The 15,972-nt window shown below is 38.2% G+C and overlaps 1 protein-coding gene across 3 annotated transcripts in view; it reads right to left on the bottom strand.

Annotated features, from left to right (window-relative positions):
- Positions 1–12,245, bottom strand: part of NGF (nerve growth factor) — a 169,784-nt gene extending 157,539 nt beyond the window's left edge. Inside the window, exon 1 of one of the 3 annotated variants that reach the window (XM_075333648.1) lies at positions 11,866–12,245. In XM_075333648.1, coding sequence (XP_075189763.1) covers positions 11,866–11,998 — 133 coding nt within the window. In that variant the 5' untranslated portion in view covers positions 11,999–12,245. Of the gene's footprint in view, positions 1–7,031; positions 7,109–9,551; positions 9,573–11,865 lie in introns of those variants that run through there. The other 2 variants (XM_075333650.1, XM_075333649.1) reach the window with 2 other exon arrangements.
- Between the last annotated feature and the right edge of the window lie 3,727 nt (positions 12,246–15,972).

The raw sequence follows: 15,972 nt of genomic DNA, 5'->3' as shown, positions 1-15,972 counted from the left end.
ATCTCTATTTTCTTGCTTGGGAGTTGGGAGAGCTCTGTGGTCCCTAATTTTGGGGGAGAAGAGCTATCCTTAGTTTACTCAAGTAATAAAGTTCTTCCTTTAACTTCCTTTTTCTCTGTAAATTTTTCTTGCCTTTCCTTTTTTTCACTTCTTTTTACTTTTACCCCCTTTTCTTTCCCCTTCTTTTTCCTTTAGATCCATGGCTTCAATTAAGATTAACTTGGTTAATGAGAGAGGTTTTAATGTTCCACAAAAACAGTCATCGATTCTGTATTTCATGCACAAATAGAAAATCCAAATTCTGATGTTGCAAGAGACATTTTAAAATAGGTCATGTTCTCTTAAGGACAGATATTTTGCTCATTGGGTTCAGAGTCGAACACAAAGAGAGTATCCATAGCATTTCATAGATCTCTAGCTCATACACTCTTCGATTCTCAAATTGATGATCAGGAAATATACAGTATGTACAATAGCTAATTGGTATGTTCCAGTAAGAATCATGCCCACATGCTGCTCTTTTCCAACTTTTCTCTCTGATTTCACAGAAGGGGTTCTGTTATAAGCACAGATTTCAATTTTCCTTTGAATCCTTCCATGGATTCCTCATTTGGGGAGAGTACTGTTTTTTTCAGACAAACATGTTCCTTAAAACAGGTCTTCCATGCTCTCAAACTGACAGATGTTGGTGTATATTAAAAGGTAAAGACTTCACTTACTTTTCCCCTGCTCACAACTTCTATAGTTGCATAGATTTCTCTCGCGTTATCATGTTCTCTCGTGGGAACTATCTACTACAATAGAAGACATCCTGTGGTCAGACCATGCTCTTATCATTCTCTTTCCCTTCCTTGTCTTGCTCAACGTTCTTATACTTGGAGATTAAATGACAACCTTCTCAACGATAACATTATATGTATAGCTGATCTGAAACAATCTATTTATCCTTTTGTTCGGGTACATACCTCGCACCAAACCTCCCACTACAGTTTTCATTTTATGATGCCTCAGATAATTGTCGGCGCCCTCTTGCAAGACTCCTACATCCCCATGCTACTGCGACATATATCCAGTTCATTAAAAGACATGACAGTGGAGGTTCTCATAATCTTGCCAAAATCTTAGCTACCTTTTATTTATATTATAAGAAGCTATACAATATCAAAGGTCAACACACAAATTAGACCTAGCCGCTTGTATTGGGAAATACATTCCAGAAACCACTCTCCCACGCTTAGATCATAAGGTCTCTGATGCATTGGAAGAAAATATTTTGGAGATGGAAATTAGCGCTGCTATTCAATCCACCACTCCCATAAATGCCCTAGGTAAGATAAGTTTACTCCTGCCTTTTATAAATATTTCAAGGACCAACTAGTCCCTGTGATGACCAAAACTTTCAACTGTTTGAACGAACTTACTTTCTTTGTAACCCATTCATTAGAAACTCACATTAGTGTTTTCCCTTAGCCTGAGAAAATCCCTTGATCACACTATGGGCCTATATCCTTATTAAAACTTGATATTAAATTATTTAAAAAATTTTAGCTGACAGACTGCCTCCTCTGTTGCCCTCTCCTACTAACAAGAATCAAGTGGAATTCATTCAAGGCTGGGATTAGAGAGATAATACCATCTCTCGCCCATTTTTGTTTATAAGTTTCAGCAGTATAAGTATAGAAGGACTGTAGGGCAATAAACCCTGTCTATATGTTTGGTTTATTTTTACTTTTTGTTGCTCTTAGTCCACACTTACCTTCTCTATATACTGGTATACAGAAATGCTGTGGTCTAGATCCTTTTTCCTTTTGATTTTTTTCATACACCTCTCAACTGGAAATTTGGACCACTTTTCTTCTGTAAACTGCTTCAGGTCTCTCATACTTAAAGGTGCCTTCTCCCAACAGCAATTTTAAGATTTGTCCACAGGTGTTCAATGGGATTTACATGTAGACTAATTGCTGACCATTTCAAAACTCTCCAGCACTTTGTTTATATCTATTTCTGGATACTTCTTAATGTATGTTTTGAGTCATTGACCTGCTGAAAGACCTAGGGTGCAAACCGAGCTTTCTGACACTGGACACTATATTGCAGCCCAAAATAATTTGGTAATCTTCAGATTTCATGATGCCTTACACACAGTCAAGGCTCCCAGGCTCCCAGTGCCAGAGGCAGCAATACAATTTTAAAACATCTTTGAACTTTCTCCATATTTGAGTGTACTGTAGGTACTGTGTTATCTTTGTAGGCCTCATTTTATTTTGGTAAACAGTAGAATGATTTGTTTTACCAAAAAGCTCTATCTTGGTCTCATCTGTCCTCAAGACACTTTCTCAGAAGGATTTTGGCAAACTCATGTACATTTTGTCTCTATGTCAGCAGTGGGGTTCTCTTGAGTTTCCTGCCATAATGTTTAATTTCATTCAAGTGTCAATGGACAGTTCACGCTGACACTGATGCACCCTGAGCCTGCAGGACAGCTTGAATTTTTCTGGAACTTGATTAGGGATCCTTATCCACTATTCGGACTCTCCAACGTTACAACCTTTCATCAATTTTTCTCTGCCATCCATGTCCAGGGAGATTAGCTACAGTGTCATGAGTTGTAAGTTTCTTGATTATGTTGTGCACCATGGACAAAGGAACATTAAGATCTCTTGAGATGGACATGTAACCTTGAGATTGATACTTTTCAACAATTTTGGTTCTTAAGCCAAGGTCACCTCTTTTTCCATACTCCATGCTTAGTGAGGCACACACAGACACACAATGCAAAGATAGAGTCAACTGCTCCCCTTTATATATCGGTTTAGGTGTGATTTTCATATTGCCCACACCTGGTACTTGCCAGAGGTGAATTTGAACGTGCTTCAAATGCTTGAAACAAAGTTGTGTACCCACAATTTTGTAAAATTAGCAACAATTTTGTTCGTTTCAATTATGGGGTTTTGTATGAAACTATGTCCAATTTTTACATGTGTCATTGCAATAATTTTCTGGGAGAAATACTTAATTTTCTGTAACAATTTCAAGGTGTTAAAACTATACCATCTTTTGGGTGGTATCTGCTTACAGGGTCAAGTGTATAGAAAATGAAAATTCTCCGCACATAAATCTGTACTGTAAGATACTTTTCTAGTAATTTGCATTAACTGACAGGAGCAATGATGTCTGGTTCCCCCTCCTTTTTGATAAACATCTTAGGAAGAGCTAAGGATGATAAGGTATGATAGCTAACATCTATGGATATTTTCTCAAATACAGTTACAGAGTTTAGAGGGTCTACTACACTACTACCTACATTCATATTCTGCAGCACAGATGCTGTGCAGATGTTAGATGTATAAGAGAAGATAAATCTTTTGTTGCCAGTGTGTGGCACAGACCATAAATTGGATCTATAAATTTTGAAAAACTCCTTGAACTACTCATCTTAATATTTGGTCTATTATCACAAATGTTAATATAGTTTATCTTGTATAGTTATTAATGAACCTTTCTGGGTTATAAACGGTTTGTTTACAACCCCAATTACAAAAAAGCTGGGATGCTGTGTAAAATAAATAGAAAGTAAGAATTATTTGGAAATCCCATAGCCATTTTTTTTTATTCACAAAAGTACACATATCTGAAGGTGAATGTTAATTTTTTTTAAATGAAATAGAAAAGCCTAACTCAACACATCTCAAGAAAGCTGGGACAGAGCCTTGTCTGCCATTGTGTAGAATCCCCTCTTCTTTTTACAGTAGTCTGACAATTTTTCCATATTAGAGCTTTAAAGGGAACCTGTCATGTGTAAAAAAATGCCATTAACCCACAGATTTGGGGGTTAATCTACAGGCTAATAGTGTTTGAAACCTGCTGGAGGTCTGCACATTGAACCCCGCTGCTGGGAGGTATTGAACTTTAATCCTCCGGGCATTGTTCCAGTTTAAGTCATGGGGGGATGTGCCAGCATGGGTTCAGTCACTGCTCTGTGTATGGAGAGCGGCAGTTGTAACCATGCTTCCCAAAACACTGACAATTGCTCTGCATTAGAACCAGTTCTCAGTCAGTGCAGATTGTTATGATCCGGAACCATGGAAGACCACCACAAATCATTGGTAAAAGGTGACAAGAGCATTGGCAACTAATCTGGCCGCCATCCCCTTACTAACCATCACAACTAGAAGTAGCCGAGGGGTGAACTAACATCCTGTGCACCACGAACCCAGCCGGAGAACTAACTATCCTAAAGGAAGGAAAGATGAATAACTCTCTGCCTCAGAAAATAGACAAGAATAGCAAGCCCCCCACATTCAAAGACTGCGGTGATATAGGAAAAACACAATACACAGATAGATGACAGGATTAGCAAAACGTGAGCCCCCCACTGACTAAAATAGGAAAGGACGGGAAAGGGACTGATGATGGCCAGAGAAAAAACCCTGCAAAATTCCAAATTCCTGATAGTACAAAAAGGCCCTCAGATCACACTCCATCCTATACCAGGTGCTTTTGTCATACCAATGAGCAGAAAACAAGAATCATACAAATTCAACAAGCCACAAACACATGGACCCAAAGGAGCTATACTCCAAACAGAACTGCAGGGAGTTCCCCAGCCAAGCAACTGAGGGGGAAAATCCCTGCATGCAAATAAACTGAAAACAACCACAGCAAATGACAAACCCAGATAAGAGCAAAAGAACCAAACAATAAATAAAGAGCAAGCACTTATCTGGGGTAGATGTGGTGTGGAGCAGAATGAAGCAGGCTGATGATACAAAGAACAACTGACATCCGGCATAGCCTGCTATCAGACCAGGATTTAAATAAGCAGAGAGTTAGCAAAGGAAACGCCCATTGCACAACACACCTGGTCCAAGTCCAAACCATTCCTGGCCACCAGAGGGAGCCTCCCAGCAGCCAAAACATAACTAACATTCACAACAGCGGATGGTGTGGTTACAGCCACCACTCTTGATGCACAGAGCAGAGACTAAACTCATGCCATAGCCATCCCTGTCACTGAAACCGCAATGCTGTCACAAGGATTACAGTTCATTTGCTCCCGGCAACGGGATCCAATGTGCAGGTGTCAGGCAGATTTCATATGCTATTAACCTTCAGACTAATCCCACATATGCAGGTAATAGCAATTTTACAAGTGATAAGTTCCCTTTAACTTGCATGTGTATCTTGCATGGCATGTTGTGTTCACAAAAAAATATTTCTGGAAGTATTCCTAAGCCTAGTGATTTGCATGACCGGATATTACATTGTCGCCTTATTACCCATAGATCACATGCATACAATACTGACAGTCAGTCTTGTCCCTTGTGGAACGGCATATCCAGGGGCGGCAGACAGAGCATTTGCCTGGGTCGCAGCCGGCAGGTGACATTTCTCCTCGGTAGCTGCATTTTACCGCCACTCATAGTAGGGGTTGGCCATTCTCCTAGCCGACTGTTAAGCTGATGTCCAGCTCAGAGAAGGTACAGCGCGCCGTTTCCCAGTGATTAATCATACTCATGTCTTTCAGGCATGAGTATAATTGAAGCCCTGACTGCTGGCACATCCAAATCAGAGCAATGTTAGCAGTATGATCAGGTCAGCTGATCAAGCTGCTGACGGCAATCGCTGAGACCAGAGAGGCGCAAACAGCGTTGATGATAACTGCTCCAGTTGAGCTGAAGACACAGAAAATGTATTGTAATTGGGGAGAGTTATTTGAGAATGTAGTTTGGGGAGCAAGGGGGAAGGGGAAGGCTGCTGACACAGAAATTCGGTGTATGCCTTGCAATTAGCAAAAATCAATTTAGACAAATTTATTTTTGACCAAAAGGACAAATATGTGCATCCACTAGGCACATTTCCAAGGTTTCTGGGAAAAAAAGTGTGGTTTTAAAGAGTCCTAAAATGCCCAAAATAATTGCTTAAAGAAAACAATGATTTGCACCACTGTATTCTTCCAGTTTTTATTGTAAACAACATCCCATATTTATTAAGCAGTTTGCGCCAATTTTTGGCATAAACGGAGCTCCCAAAAATGGCACAAAATATTTATTTTTTGCTCAATACTCTTTAAAAGTTGAAAAAAGTAAGCAATGCATACGGGATATGACCAACAACTTTTAGGCAAATTTATTAAGCTTTATCCCATAATTTGCCACTAATTTTGCTACAAATCTGTACTAGCTCATGGAAGGTGCAAATGTCATTTTCTGACTTTTCTCCAATGTTTTTTTTTTCTTGTACATTAATGTATAAAATGCCATTCTTGATAAATCTGCCAGCAGTATATGTACTTCAATTGTAACGGTGAAGTAGACATCAACTAGGAAATGAGGAAATTGAGTGACATAGAATAAAAGGAAAATGACACAAGAGTGGATTTAGATCATATACACAGGATGTGTCCTAACCTTGGTTGCAAGTTTAAAATCAATACATGGCATAAAATCAATGGCAACTAAATTAAATACTTGGACTAGTCAATATTCAGCCTCAAAGTTCAAAGTGTGTTATCGTCGAAGAGCTATAGTCCTAACTATACATTTGTTTTTGGTTCATATTCAAATTCCTTTTGAAAATATGGCTTTCAGACCAAGCAAAAAACCAGCAGGAAACCCTGATGACCATTCTCCATTGGATACCAAGTACCTTGCTCTTCTAGGTTTCTCTATTTCCATGCAATTTCTTTAGGCTATTGGTATCACCGACACATGGAGTGGTCTAGTTTCATGGAAAAATATGGACACAAAATGGTATGGAAATACAGGCGCTCTAAAAATATCAATGATAATTGAATATTTGGACACTGTGTAGCTGTATAGACTAATAGTGAAGGTTAATGTAAGTTTTTAAGCAGTAGTTACTGATTAACATGGTCTACAAACCAGCAAATAGGTTTATAAATGATGGTTAAAGGTTCTACACCTTAGTGCTTTGAGAGTGTATGAAGGGTTCTGATATGATAAAACTGGGGTCATTCATGGACACAAATGGAAACATCACATTTTTTCGGAACAGCAATGTACACCTACCAGAAGTAAGCACAAATCCATGAGTTATAATGGTCCACTTTATATTTGCTTGTAATGTGGAGAATTTCCATAATCCACTGAATTCAACCAGTAATCACAATCTTCTATTGAGGTGCTTTTCCCAAATATCCCCCAGATTAAAACAAAGAAACTGATTCTGCAGACATTCCCAAAACTTCTTATCAGCCGATGAATGTTACCAGACGTAGGAGTCCTTCAGAGATTGAACTTAGACACCATTGGCGATATTGAATGTATTCTCCAATGGGTTCTCATATGTAACAACTACTGTAGGAGGTAATGTCTAAGGGGCTGGGTTTCACTCCGAAAGACAACCTCTTAAGATTTAAGATTAGAAAGAAAATGAGTATATTCAATGGCATCTGATGCTTTTGTATATTTTACTTTGTAGACAGTTTTGATTAGGCAACATTGGTTTTTAAGAAATGTAGTATGTTATGTCTTTTCTACTATTTGGCATGCTAGAGTGTCCCCACAAAACATGACCAAACCATTTATCTTGCTTGATGAATAAAAAATACCAAGTTTAGTATAATAGCCAAAGAAAAATAGCATTATATACACAATATAATAGTTTATCATCCACAGTTGGATTTTATCAGCACTTGATACTATTCATTGGAACGCACAGTGCCACCAAAGTACCTACTGCAACTTTTTTAGAAGACATATACGTGTCTACATTGTAGAGCACAGTTGTAATGGTCATTGTTGTCTATATGTACTTATTTTATAGTAAGAAAAGTCCAGAATTTACGCAGAATCATCTTTACTAAGACCTAGAAATCCAATGGAAAGAAGAAAGGTAATCCAGCTTCCCAAGTAAAACAATTTCTTTATTATAGATATAACAAAAGTCCAGGAAGGATAACAAATGTTAAAATTAGTTACTCTCAATGCGTTTCTAGTCTATGAATACCCTTAATCTTGGGTGTTCACACACCAGAAACGCATCAAAATGTTTGCTATCCTTCCTGGACTCTTATTATATCTACACTAAAGAAATTGTTTTATTTGTGAACCTGGATTACCTTTCCATACTTATTTTATGCTTTTATTATAAGCTTATTTTATTCTTTTACATTAACATTGGCAAAGCCCCTACTGACCACTGTCAAAATCAACATGGTAAGGTAAAGACTTCCTTACAGAATTTATTCAGAATCTGGAATTAGTTAAATATATTTAATGAATAGGTATTTTAGACAAATATTTACCACCCACCCCCACCCCGAACAATCTATGTCTATGGTGGTCAATAAATTGTAGGAAGCTTATAGAAGCTGAAGCTGTTGTACATCTAATCCAAAATGTAATCAGAAAATAACACAAGACTATTGTAGATATTAATATGTTGTACAATAAAGTTTTAGTGTTTAGGGGATGAGGGACAATCAGATTTGTACATTTGATAATCCCTTAACACATTCAGCAGATAATCCGAACACGACCCATTCATTATATGGGCTGGAACTAGAACAAATAGAAAAGGTGGTAAACAAGTTCAAACAGTAAGAACATCGATTACGGGCTGAACCCAGCTGTACTCTCCTGAAGTCAGGAAGACATCTATTTTTCCCTTTTTTAGACAGGAACTAGCCAAGTATGCTCCAAGGTATTTCTAACTGCTTCTGGATACAAGGTGATTAATCCCAAAGGCCAAATCCACTCCTGCCTAAACACAGGCGTCTATTGAAAGCCTAAAGTGAACTATCCTATTTATAAACATATTTTCTAATAACTTTAATGTGCATGATATAACTTTAGCTCTTTGCATTGGTTTAGATAGTATCGCTATAACACATTAATATGCAAATATGACAGCATCACTACAGTATAGCAAATGCATTGCAAAACAGTGCCCTATGTAATCACTATCACATGTCAGCTCTAAGAATACTGTCAGTAACGCATAACGTTCACCAGGTCGCCCAAGTGATTTTTTTTTTTCCCCTATATGTTCATTAAATCTCTCTCACTCATTTCTTGCTTACTGGCAAAGTTAGGGTTAATAACTATTGGCAAGGTAAAAAGGGTTAGTATGGGAACAATCCAATCCCCCAAGCTGTCTCTGTCTGCAACAGATTCATATAAAAAAAAGAAATGAAAAGGACGCAGTGATATGTGCCTTTGGCATCAACAGAAGAGCTATTTGCAGGCATGTGTTGTATACAATAGGCACACTTGCTGAGCAGACTACTACAGAAATAAGCTCCAGACTGCCAACATATTTATTTTATACTATCCTTTTTTTTCATGTAATGCATAGTACTCTGTAGACCACGTGTTTGATATAAAACAAATAAACTGCGCCCCTATAATACCCCCCATCTGTTGTCTCCTTCAACAATATCCAGTTGATTCTAAGCCGGTGAGGTCAGGTTCGTTGAACTCTATGTACCAGTAGGTCACGATATTTCATACATGTATATAAACCCTCTTTATATGTACAGTACCATGGGATTAGTGGTGCTTTAATAACATATAATAATAGTTTACCTGTAATTTGTCCACTAATAGAACACAAGTAAAGAATACCAGTAACACCTACTCCAGAACTGTGTTTTGCCTTCACCATTGCATCCTGAAACCAGAATTACGAGTTGCTCTCTGCCAAATGTGTGCACTCTACATGTTGATATGATTATATAGTAAAGGAACAAGCATTACCCAGTTCTTGGTGTGTAGACTAAAGCTGGCAGACTTTACATTGACTAATACTCCACGAGGTTTAACTTAATGCGCTTTAATGCGTGAAAACACCCAATATTTATCCCGTAAGAAGTTACTTTTCCATCCACCAGCTTTGCAGGCAGAACACTGGCAACCAAAGAAGATTACGGAGAATAGGAACCACTTAATAGCCTGCGCTTCTTAACTCTTGAGGGAGTTGTGATACACAGGACTGTTCTTTGATCTCTGCTTTTTATGGCAGGGGACATTGGCAAAATCAGCTAGTTCGTTGTAATTAAATGTGTGTTTTTAATAAAGTCTGCGTTAAGTGTATCTATCTATCTATCTATCTATCTATCTATCCATCTTTAGAAAATAGCTAAAGGCAGGAGGGTGTAAATCTTCCCAGGCAGGGTCCTATCCTCTCAATATAAATGAAAAAATTTGGAAGCAGCACTCCATAGGTTAATCTTCGAAAAACTGGGTCTTCTTATTTGTCCATAACAGCAACGTTTCGGTCCATATGTGGACCTTTCGCACATATGGACTGAAATGTTGCTGTTGTGGGCAAATAGAAAAAAAATGTGTCTTCTTCAAGATTAACCTGTAGAGCGCTGCCTCTTAGTTTTTTCATATATAGTGAAAGGATTGTACCATGCCTGGGAAGATTTGCATCCTCCTGCCTTTATGCTGGTGCTGCATCTATTTTTCAAATATACAGTGTATATATATATATATATATATATATATATATATATATATATATATACACACGTCTATACACATGCACACATATATACACACACAAACACACACACTTCTATATACATGCACACATACATACACGTCTATACACATGCACATATACATACACACACGTCTATATACATGCACACATACATACACACACACGTCTATATTCAAGCACACATGCATACATACATACACGTCTATATACATGCACACATACATACACGCATGTCTATATACATGCACACATACATACACGCGCATACATACGTCTATATACAAGCACACATACATACACACAGACACGTCTATATACATGCACACATACATACACACAGACGTCTATATACAAGCACACATGCACACATACATACACACATGTCTATATACATGCACACATACATACACATGCATACATACGTCTATATACAAGCACACATACATATACACATGTCTATATACATGCACACATACATACACATACATACATACGTCTATATACAAGCACACATACATATACACATGTCTATATACATGCACACATACATACACACACATACATACGTCTATATACATGCACACATACATATACACACACATCTATATACAGTACGAGCACACATACATATACACGCCTATATACATGCACATGCACACATACATATATATATATATATATATATATATATATATATACACACACACACACATACATACATAGAGGGGTGCACTTAACGCAGATTGTATAGGGTTGAACAGCGCAGAAATCCTGCAGTTATCACCAGAGACAGCGAACCTGCACCACACCTTCTTGTTCATGGGACAGTTCGTACAACGAATGCAACAGGCAGCTACCTACAATGTAAAACTAGGTTAGAACACGATATCAGAAGGATCAATGTATAAAAGGTGAAAGAGCACCTGCTGCCAGACTATACGTGTTCATACGACATCTTATCACTTATAGATTATTTTGCTTCCTATCAAAAGTAATTGCAGTGCACATGCAGCAGAGATGGGTTTGTCATTTGTCGCACTCAACTTGTGCTACCTGTAGTAGCAGGTAACTCAGAGTTATGGTACGTGGACAGTACAGTGTTAAATGACAAGTACAGCTCTACTTTTTCAGCACATGCAAGTTAAACCATATAGCACTTCTTAGAAAGGAATGCAGAAAATGTTCTAATATAAGATTTCTCTAGACTCAAAAGACCCCCCACCCAAAAAAAGCTACAGCTTTAGGGGTACCTGATTGTGACTTTAAATCAGATATCAAGTGATGCAGTCTGGCTGAGAATCAGTGCAGAAATGTAAAGTAAGGGTAGACTTTAGTACTTCTCTAAGAAAACTTTAAGTAATAAGTGATTGAAGCTTGCAGGCTGATCCTCACCTGTGCTTGGGTAGACCTGACAGTCAGGAGGTGCTGAAATCCTGGAAGATCCAGTTGTTTCGTGTCCTCTCGCAGCCCAGTCCACAAAGTGCTTGGAAACCCAGCTGAGCCATTCACATGTCTGTCCTCTCATTCACTGGTTTCAGGAGTTGTGAGCTGGAGATCTAAGGCTGACTCATAAGGCAGGACTATTCTTCAAGGTCCTAGTGCCTTTCTGACATAAACCAGGTGTGCTTCACATTCTTCCCTACTATTCCCCTCTGCTCAGCCTGCACAGGAATACTCCAAATTCAATTTAGGAAATATGTACGGAATGGAGATAGAAGTCAAACGCAGGAGGTTTAGCACCTAAACATTCAGATCTCGAATGCATCCTCTTCTTGTCTGCAGAAGAACAGCTGATAATAACCCCCTATAGTGATTGTGGAGTTTAAACCGGGATTACGTCTGAACCTATCAGCTTCATCCCAGCAGTGGTGTTTTCTAATAATCGCTAGTCACAATGGCTTAACCCTTCCGCTCCTGAAGGGGCTTATCAAGAATAATCCAACGACGATGACATAAACTATTCCTGAATGAATTTCTGCTGATACCTCAAAGAAGGAAAATGTCTTTTAAGGTTTTTAAAATGTTATTTACTCTCGGTCAGAAAATCTTAAATAACAAAATACAGTTCCGATAATATCAGTGTGCATTCAACGCGTTTTATATTCCGAAAAGATAGTTTTTGGATAGGATTCATAATTCATTGCGTTGCACGTTTTATTAAATTTGGATTTCTACTATAATTGATATCTGTATTGATATCATCATGTGGCGGTTACTAATTGTTTAGATTTATTAGAATAGGATTTACCTTATCTTAGATCTTGGATCAGTTTTTCCCGTATGACGTCTATCTGTGTTTTTACTGGATAAAACTTATTATTGTCTATGGGGGTGTTCACATGTCCATGTATTTTTGAATCCACACAAAATCATGTAGACACAGTCAGTTTCCATCCAAGTCTTGGATCAAACTCGTCAATGCATAGCTACAGAACTGAAGATGTCATCCATATGCTGTACGTTTTTCACAGACGGTTCGATATTAAAAGCTTGAGAAATTCCCATCGATTCCTTTTTATTATTTGAGAAAAACTGATAAAATTCTTATTAAACTCTGATGGTGAAAAATGACCAAACTCTGATCAAATACAATGATGAAACAGACTTTTTTGGGGATACAAGAAAAATCACTGACGTCTGACAGTGTTTTTTTCCTAGTATTTTAAAATCATTAGGCTATGTGCCCACAGGACAACGTACCCACGGATTTAGCCATGGAAAACCTGCGGATTTATCTGGATTTTCTAGATAAATACGCAGGTTTCAGCAAGTACAGACACTCCCCATGTTATCCTATGGGACATGGGGAGTGCTGTGGCCATGCTGCAGTATGTGCAGCTGCGGAATATGCTGCAGATGTCCCTCAGCCGCACATAACTGCATGTCAATTATTCTTGCAGAAATACCTGCGGAAATCCCAGCCCTCCACTATGGAGATAGAAGCTGGGATTTCCGCAGGTAAATCGCATGAATGTTCGCAGGTTTTCCGCAGATATTTTGCTGGAATCCCGCAGCTATGGATAGCTGCGGATTCCGGGGAGCTGCTGTGGGAAACCTGCGGACATACCTGCGGATATATCCGCAGGTACATAGTCTCATGGGCACATAGCCTTAAAAGGTTCCTGACAGCTGATATATGCTGCCAGAACTACGAACAACATGAATCATTTCAGCCAGGTATAATTTACTCTGAAATGTTGCCTTGTTTCCGAGCAAAATATACATTTATGGCTAGTGTCACAAGACAGTATTTTCTCCATTCAGGAAAAAGAGTCTGATTACACTAATCAGAGTCAGATCCAAGTTTGATCCGAGTTTGGTCCCGTTGGAATTTGTTTTTCTCGGATGTGGAGAAGATTAAAAAAAAGTTTCTCCATCTTCTCCATTCTGTCCGTCCATGAAAATCATGTCATCAGAGTGCAGAGACATTTCTTTCAAGCTCCAAAAAGACTTGAATTGTTGAGTAATACCTGCTTCTCCGAGTCAAATCATATGAGTTTGTGATGGATCAGACTTGGATTGAAAATATTGTCCTCTGCACAATTCCTAACAGACAGCCTAGGACAATGCAGCTCCACACACAACTTACTCCCCTAGACCAACAGCTCTCTCCCTATTCACACATGTAAGGAGAGATTTATCACCCAACGAGAGCTGGGAGTGGAGAAGCCACCAGGGATCCACCTTTTGGACTAGTCAGTCAAACTACATGCTCCAGTCATTGGACTACATTTACATGACCATATTTTTGGTCCAAGTGATGTCTATAGAAAAAATGACATCATTCAGTCTCAGACTAATGTTATTCAAAGGATAAAGCCATTGTACGATACATGCTGCACAGGCTCTCTTTAAATTTAATATGCATTTTTATGGTGCTATTTCATGCATTTTGTGGTGTTTTAAAGGGATGGTCCAAAGGATGAAGAAATTTCAATCTAAATCCCTATCAATTTATTGCCCCAATTTAAACTAATTTCTAATATGACTGTATAAAAAATGTCCTACCCTTCCCTGACTACACTATCTAACTACTATTGATTTTTTTACCCTATTTTATGTCTGATGATGCTTTGTGTGAGAATCCCAGTGGATGCTACGATACTCAAACAAAGCATCATCAGAGAAGAGGCTATTGTTCCTCCCTGAAACAAAGCGTCATCAGAGAAGAGGCTACTGTTCCTCTCTTAAACAAAGCGTCATCAGTGATGCTGCAATAAATAGATAGTGATTTAAATTGAAATTTGTTTCATCCTTTGAACCACCTCTTTAAGGTAATATAAAAAAAATTGTAAAAAAATTCTAACATACGCCATACAAAGTGTATGATGGGTTCTAAAAATTAAAAAAATAATACCTTGCATAGTACTTTGAATTGTATTTTTATAGAATTATTGAAATCTAACCACAAAAAAGTGCAAAGGGCTTTAAAAAGCCCTATCCTGTCAGAATTTTAGATCTCACAGCATCAAAGAATCTATGATGCTATAAGATCGAGTGATCTGGCCAATAGCAGGGGGTAGGGACACACAACTAGCACAGGTAGAAAGATTTGTCTATAATATTATTGTATTATCACAGATAAATGAAAACTGCCTCACAGAAAAACTTTCTTGGTTACCGCTAGAAACCAATCACAGCGCGGCTTTCATTTTTCAAGAGCCCTATAGAAAATGAAAGGTGTTTTATGATTGGTTGCTATGGGCAACAATTACTGCTTTACTGTTAGCTAGTTGTCATAAATCTTTATCTATATAGTGACATTTTAGAATGTTATGCTACCATGTCGTGGCAGTGGGCTTAATACAATCCGATCAGAATGGTAACAAAGAACCTCATGTTCTATTTAATTTTTTGCCTAGTGGCTTTAGATCATTGTATTTTTTGGGATGTGTGATCCATGTCTCTTTTTTTCTTCATAGTGTGTTATGCTACCATGTGTGATGCGCAATGTGTCATCATTAGTGTCAGTAGTGTGGGACTACAGGTTCCAGTAATTCTGTTTTAAGTTTAAAAGGGTTGTCTGAAGAAAAGAAATGATCACCAATCCTAAGGATAGCTGATACGTTGCTGATCAGTGAGTGTACCCAATGGGGAACTTTTTATCCCGATTATATGATGGCACGGCAGGTCAGATCCCCGGTTAATGTTCATGTTCATCATTCTGTGCACAGCCGTATAAGAAATTAATGGAGCACAGGTTGCACATGCTCACTGCTGCTCTGCTCTAATGGTGATAAAACGTCCCCATTCTTCTGATTGGTGTGAGCCCCTTTGGTGAGACCCACACTGATCAACAAGTTATCACCTATCTTGAAGATTATTGATAACTTGTTTTTACCAGACAATCCCTTCAAAATTTCAAAGCTCAAGAACAGCGTGAGCAAAAAGCAAGTGCAACAGACTTGGCGTATACAGTTCCCCTTTGGGTTTCCATAGTGCAAAAAGGGAAATCATGGATCAGACCTATCAATCAATGATAGTTCTCTTATACTCATG

The sequence above is a fragment of the Anomaloglossus baeobatrachus genome, chromosome 2, assembly GCF_048569485.1.
Source record: "Anomaloglossus baeobatrachus isolate aAnoBae1 chromosome 2, aAnoBae1.hap1, whole genome shotgun sequence".
Classification (NCBI taxonomy): Eukaryota; Metazoa; Chordata; class Amphibia; order Anura; family Aromobatidae; genus Anomaloglossus; species Anomaloglossus baeobatrachus.
This window is presented reverse-complemented; position numbering and strand designations above follow the sequence as displayed.